The 7,299-nt window shown below is 41.5% G+C and overlaps 1 protein-coding gene across 1 annotated transcript; it reads right to left on the bottom strand.

The window, feature by feature from the left end:
• Positions 1 to 2,028: 2,028 nt before the first annotated feature.
• On the bottom strand, positions 2,029 to 7,067 carry mrpl12 (mitochondrial ribosomal protein L12). The gene is made up of 5 exons (XM_062533243.1): positions 6,874 to 7,067; positions 5,798 to 5,990; positions 5,628 to 5,699; positions 5,280 to 5,417; positions 2,029 to 2,533 (listed from the first exon to the last, which is right to left on the bottom strand). Exons 1-5 carry the CDS (start codon positions 6,930 to 6,932, stop codon positions 2,417 to 2,419), a joined length of 579 nt encoding a protein of 192 aa, XP_062389227.1. The 5' UTR covers positions 6,933 to 7,067; the 3' UTR covers positions 2,029 to 2,416.
• Positions 7,068 to 7,299: the final 232 nt, after the last annotated feature.

The following is a 7,299-nucleotide window of genomic DNA, read 5'->3' as shown; positions in this document are numbered from 1 at the left end:
TCCAATACTTTAGTGGCATTCAGATTGTATTGGGAGGAGGGTTCCCATCGCTACTACAGGAGTGAATGAATGGTTATGAATGAAGTTGGTTGAATGGCAAGTCATGCTGTATCAGAAGAGCGGGATATGCTGTCAAACAGAAACTTGACACTCAGACAACCAGCCCAAGTGCAAGTCTGGAGACAGACATTTGGTTCTGATGTGGTGAAATGAAATTCAGGGGATGCACCAGTTCAGATCTGACGAACGCAATAACTTCGTGATCAATTCAGTTTGTTGTGCTATAGCTTTTCCATAGATGAGGGACTTCTTATCGGAGGAATCAGTTATAGCAATGCTGGTGTTACTGAAATAGGGATAGAAAACCAGCCACATCAATGCAACACTTCTCTGCCTCCCAGTGGTGAACTTGTATGTAAACATGACCCCTAACAGCAGTGGGGTGTCCTACGAAGCTCGATTAGTGGCTTAGCGAGGTATGTTGCGCTCAAAACCAGGGTATGCTGTCATACGAAAGTGGATTTGTTTTAGCGTCGCTGTATCACCATGGTATCTTATGCTCGCAACCAAACCTGCTCGGGAGCGGGTTATGTGCTTAGTTATAGCTCAAATCGTGAAATATCACCGCCCTCTGACCAATTCTAACCAATCCATTATCTTGAAAAACGAAGTTATCTCACGTGTGCTAATCTGTCTACTTTGAACTGGTCCAGCCCCGCCTCTGCAAACATTTTGAATCTCGAAGGCGCTTTTAACTATGTTGTGCGTGCAAATATGTCACTACTATGGACATGCATGCCATACAATGTCTGATGACCATCGACTTTTTGATGTTATAGGTTAGACACTAAAAAAGACCACCCTAGATTTCGCTACCGCTCATAAATGCGGAAGTAATCGTTTTTAAACCTAGGCTGTCTTGTGCGTCTCCACGTTTCCCGATTGGTCAAAATCACCCCAACCACGAGAACGCGCACAGATCTGAGCTGAAAGCCTAGTTTGACAAATTTATCACATACCTGCTGTCGTAGGATCACTTAACTTAATACCCGAGTTGAGGCTTTGTGCAGCCTTGATATGTCTAGATAACCTAGATTTGTCTAACTTGCTTCGTAGGACACCCCACTGAACTCAAGCATCACTTGATATGGGTGACTTTCATCACAAGGACAAAAGTAAATATATGCTTCCGTTCACCGAACACTAACTATTTAGGTATATATTCTACATTGTTGGTTGCATGTGTGATATGGTTTCCTTCCCTCTTTCTCCAACCTTTCACAGGGGCAAACCTGAAATGCCCCACCTTCTGGGGGGTATTCCAAGTACATGGTTTAGTAATGAACCGGAGTAAGTGGTAACCCTCCTACAGAGTCATTGTTTTGGTAGACGAATTAAGCCATACAGCTCTTCTATTAGGAGGTTTACTTGGGTTTATCACTAAACCACATACTTGGAATACCCCCTGATCACTTCCAGAGGGCTTTGCTCAGGGTTAAAGGTCATGTTAAAATGAAGTTTCAATGTTACTTGAGTGGTTTCTATATGTACGTTGTTAATTCTTGATAATGCAATTTCCGTAAATAATACTAAATCAATATTTAACTGGAGGCCAGTCTCGTGACACATCTCTGCCTCTCTTTTGAGCAGGGTTGTGTTCAAAGGTTATTCCTGTTGAAGTACGTCACATGACTGGTTCCTTTATGAACATTGATAGTGTTTGATCTGGATACATAGAAGTATGGTGTGTCTGTATACTGTTTCTGTGGATGACATCCTCCAACTAATTTGACTGTCAGCCCATTGGGGAAAATGATAGGCAAAGTGCTCCAAAGTACTCTCCAGCTTTCATCTTATATGTCTTGAGAGCCTGAAGCCTTGAGAACCTGAAGCACCAAATGATTATGGTTCACTATAAACATTTGTAAAATAACTGCCACATTTGAAATTAAATGCATCTGCACACCTGAAATATCAATATCTTTGTCAAGTATTAGTTTCAGATGGTAAGCACATCAAGACACAATCTACAGTTCTACATGACCATGTTTATTTCACCTCAGGCAATGTCAACCATGTCCCGTGTCGAGGGCTATATAGTCCTGCTCCCTGGCAAACAGACAGACGCACAGAGGGAGAGAGACAGACAGACATACACAGACACTCTGCACAGGGTCGTCGCACCAGTAGCTCTCGGTGGCTGTGAGTGACACACGAGCAGCCGGCGGGGTACCGAGTGTTTCGCAGGCTCGTAGGGCCTGGTACAGTTCAGTCTGTGAGTTCGACCACCCCAATCCAGTCACACGTGTGGCCAAGTGGCAATGTTTCGAAGGCAATTCTTTTTCTCTGATTCCTTTTCATTGTTATAAAAAAAAGTGAGACGGATGATGAAGAAGAGGATGACGGTCGGACTGATCTACTCCAGCTCAACAGTGCCCCCTGCTGCCTCCAGGGCAGCCTTCAGTTTCTCCGCCTCTTCTTTGGAGACGTTCGCACGGATCTCCTGTGGCAGGGATTCCACAAGCTTCTTGGCCTGAGACAGAAAATTACATTAAAACAAATGACACAATTTAATTGAATTCATTCATTCATTCATTCACCAGTCACCATAAAAACTCGATTAGCTCAATAGCCCAGGCTTTTGTTTGCTTCAGTTGGCAAACTCATCTTGCTTATATTTGGGAGAGGCATCTACAGTACATGAGCCAGGTCTTTCATTCCTGTCACACAAACCTGTCTGAGGTAAATATGGGAAATACAATCAAATTGATACAGTATAAATAATCAAAGAATGGACACATATTCGGACTTGGCTACAAAGGGTAGGAAGTCACAACTTTCTTTCACCCGTCTGTACCGTGCTAGTAAATCTGAATGAATTTGACAGTGGCCTAATCTGGTGCTCAATGTTTCTGCAAAATTAACTGAAAGATTGTATTGTGGCAATTCTAACTGTCTATATAATTATAGCAAGTCCATATTGACGGAAACTCATACATTTAGGAACTCTGGCTAACACTGCTTGCCTTTCATCAGTGGAGAAAGTGTGTTTTAAGCAGTACCATCTATTTAGCCTTGAGACCAGATTCTCTTCTTCATTGGCTAACGTTTATTTCCTGGTTTGTGGACGCTTGTCTGAAGTTTGAATGAGGTTTGGTAATGACGTATGATAACCACGGCGGGCACAACGATAACGATAGGCTTGAAATTTAAATGTAATCGCACTTGGGAACGCCCTCTGTTCACTGATTAGGTGGAGATGCACTTGCCGGAGTAAAAGAAGCTGGATCAAGCTATACCAGACGGAGTATTAAGAGAAATTAAATGGAGTGGAAGTACGTAGTCAGGCGGAGCCAGGCTTCCATCTACTAACTTGCCTGTGCAATCTAGGCAGCATGGAACTAGCTCAAGCATGATCTGGTGGGCTTTAAGACATTCTATACAAGTAACTTCCATAAAAAGAAACAGAATTGGCTTCTAATTTAGGCCTGCCTTCATTTGTCCACAACAGGCCAGTAAAAGGGGCCAGGGTCTAACTGGGACTAGGATTTTAACCAAGTTTTGCAGTATTCCTGAAGCTCTTTATAGTATTCATGACTCATGACATGGTTAAAAGTTCAAATCACCATTGTGCTACTACTAAACGATTAAACATCAGAGTACAATACAATACAATACAATACAGTATACAATATTGTCCCATAGGGAAATTTGTCTTGGACTCATATGCTGCCCACCTAAATGCCTTCACAGTACAACACAAGCTGTGTTGTACTGTGAAATAACAGACGCATGAGAGACTGTCATAACAACTATCCAGTGCACATATACCCACCATTTGATAAAACATATAGCATGTAACACATATTGACTGTTGAGTTTAAGTTGACTGGTATTTAGCAAAGGCTTTTTGTCCAAAGACGTGGATATGCAACGGTGGGAATCAAAACCCAGTCGACCGACTGTCAGTCAGTGAGTGAACATGGACGTTCATATTCCGAGTATTGATCTTATTCAGACTAAGACAATATTACAAATATGGTGTTAACAAGAGTTCTTAATAGAGTATTCCTTTCACATTCCTGATCACATGTGACGCAGCACATTCTGATTAGTAACAACTTTATCAAAGTTTTAAACATTACTTCCCTGAATGTTTCCATAGTAACCTCATCATTCACAACCTAAGCTATACTGCTACTTACGTAGCTTCTATGCTGTCTTACATGTGTCTCTTTCTCGTCCCAAAACGTAGCCTACCTTCTTCTTCATTCATACCTTTCTTCTTTTCTGAAGCTCCGCTATCAAATAAGTGTGAAACTTTGCCGCCAGAAGGTCGCAACAGAAGAAATACCACAGGCGTGTGTTATTAGCCAGAATTCTGTGCTAATTGTCACAAAATAATGTGATTATTACAATAGGACATCACATACCTCAATATTGCAAATCAGATCGGAATACTCCACACACCTTACTTTGTTTATTGCTTATTCTGAATATGATATTATTCTGGTTAAACTGACAATAAAACACTGAATACAGTAACTAATGGAAATCATGGCATTGTTAAGATTGCAATATTTGCAGCAATGTCCAATTGATATTCTAGGACCTAGAATCTAGACAAAATTGAGACACTGATGATGGGCTAGGCCAAAATGTTTGTCTTTTTTGGTTGCTTTTTGGGAGCCTGTAATGCTTTTGCGACTTTTTTTTTAATTCAGTTTTTGTACAAGGATTGAGAACATTACGCATTCCCAGTGGAAAATGCACAGCATTTTGGGAATCCGCACAAAACTGAAGTAGTTTTACTGACTTGCGGGAAGAACGCAGTGCAATGTTTGAAATGTAGTTTACCTGCTTTGTTATAAACTGCAATAGAGAGTGGCATGAAGCTTATCTTTTATCGTTTTCCAGCGTGGAAAAATAGTAGTCCACGCCATGTTTCAGAGGTGACAAAAAGGCAAGGAATGGCATGGATAGCAGCAGTAAGGAGGCCCAAGGTTATGTTCTGTTTTTCACACTATTTTTTCATGCTAAGTTTTCATTATTTTCATGCCAGACCATAGGCCCAGAACATATTATTTGCGTTTTGATGACGTTGCCGCCTGGTTCGTCACATGTCTTAGCAATCTCTATAAATCTCAGCCCCTGAGTGCGGTCTCTACTTTTCCACTACCTGACTTTTCTTGGAGTTACGCACCAGGCATAACAAAAACCAGGCGCAGACGACATCTCTACCTACAGGAATCAAAATGTACAAATGTTATAAATGTTACCTGTACGAGATTCAGGCCCTGCATGCAGTTCTTGACTTCTTTGATCAGTTTTACTTTCTCGGCAGCACTGAGTGCCGTCAATTTGACGGTGAAATGAGTTTTCTCTTTCTTGACTGGGGCTGCCTCCTCCTCTACTGCCTAGGGACATAAGATCATACACAAAAACATTTGCATTCTCTCTGTGAAAAAGTGCCATCACCTGTACAGAAGCAAGATACTGACATGCTAAATTATATATTTTGCAATTTCATTTTTACAGTAATCTAAGCTTCACTGATTATGAGGACTATCCGCAAAGAACCTTTGAGAATAAATAAAGGTTGAATGAATGAATAAGACATGTATTACCGTGGCTGCTGGTGCTGCTGCAGACATTGCACCCATAGGCATCATTCCAACATCTTGAATATTTAAGGTTTTCTAGGACAGAGATGAACAGACAGTGTGAATTCTCTCTCACACAGACAGACACACACACTCTATTTGAGAATATTATGTAATTTTCCCTCTAACTTTACCTTAAGTAACTCGTTCAAGTCTGACACCTCGAGTAAGGTAAGGCTGGCGATGTCATTGACAAGCTGCTGAATTTTGGGTGAGTATTGTTTGGGTGCACCGTCCAAAGAGGGGGTGGCTATGGCATCCGACGGGCTGGCAGGACTGGTCTTGAGTGTTCTGATGGCACATAGTGCTGGTGTCTGGATGCTAGACCTACAGAATGACAGATCAATAGATTCATTTCACAACACACACCAGACCTAACAAAGAGTTTGAATAATGTCCACGATTTACAACGTCCAATTGTCCAAAATAACACAAAATATCACGAACCCCACTGAAATATGAATGGACACTAAAAGTCAACAACACAATTCATTGCAATTATTACAGAGCAATAATTCATTCAAGTCTTCCAAGCGAAGAGACATTACGTTCTTGAAACATTTCCATATGTACGCTCATGCTATCAACTTCCAATCAAATTATACATGTTTTGTCAATAACTTAGAACGACTACAATGGTAATATGACCTTGGCTTTGATATAACTATATTGTTAGCTGACCAAGTGTTAAGCGACGAGCTAGCAAGCTAATTTTGTCGCTAGCCCTGGTTAGTTCAATGCTGGCAATCTAGGACTACTCCAGCATCTTAGTCAGCTAACGTGAGCTAACCGTCTAAGAAAGACAGCAGTAAAATACTGGCAAACACGGGGGACTGATATTAATACATTATCTTCCTCACAAGACGCAGCAATCTGCGCTTCAGTCAAGTACTAATTGCTCGGTGGACGTGTTCAAGCGCTAGCACAGTATCGTTTCGCTAACATTGACTGAGGTAGAGTGCTAACCACTTTAGCTACCTTGCAAATATATAAGATTATGAATTACAATTTTCCCCCCAGAGACTAATACCCAGTCTAATGAACATGCCCACTACAGCCCATTTCATAAATGCTACCAATTGCATGCATTATCGGGACAGAACACATCAACTTCAAACGGACTGCCCTTGACTGAGTTGACTGCTGTGCATTTGCACAACGACTCTTCGCCGGCTGATTTCGCCGTTACATCACCATTCAAGTTGCTTACCGTTGCGTTTGGACAACCGTTCTCAACGCCGCCCGAATACAGTGCCTGGTGCAATACATATTTCTGTGTCTGTCCTTCGATTATCCACTCCAGGTAATTCACAATCACCTCCAAAATACACACATCAGCCTGTCACTCAACCTCACTGCTCAAAAGCACATGGCGTCCTCCAGTAGCTCTTCCTGACCTACCCATAATGCTTCACCCCAAACAGCTAGTCTGTGGATTTCATTGGTGGGTTCAGACTGTTACAATGGCTATTGGTTATTCTCTGGTTACAATAACTGTCAACTGTGGAACAGCGCTACAAACTAGCAGGCAGCTAATCAATGTAGGCCTATGGTATTGTTAATTTAAAGGTGCAGCAAATATGATTAAATAGCAGCAGCATTGACAAAAACAACAAAAACATAGGCTATCCCTTAT

The sequence above is a fragment of the Sardina pilchardus genome, chromosome 3, assembly GCF_963854185.1.
Source record: "Sardina pilchardus chromosome 3, fSarPil1.1, whole genome shotgun sequence".
Taxonomy (NCBI): Eukaryota; Metazoa; Chordata; class Actinopteri; order Clupeiformes; family Clupeidae; genus Sardina; species Sardina pilchardus.
Note: the sequence above shows the minus strand (reverse complement) of the source record. Positions and strands in the feature narration are given on the sequence as shown.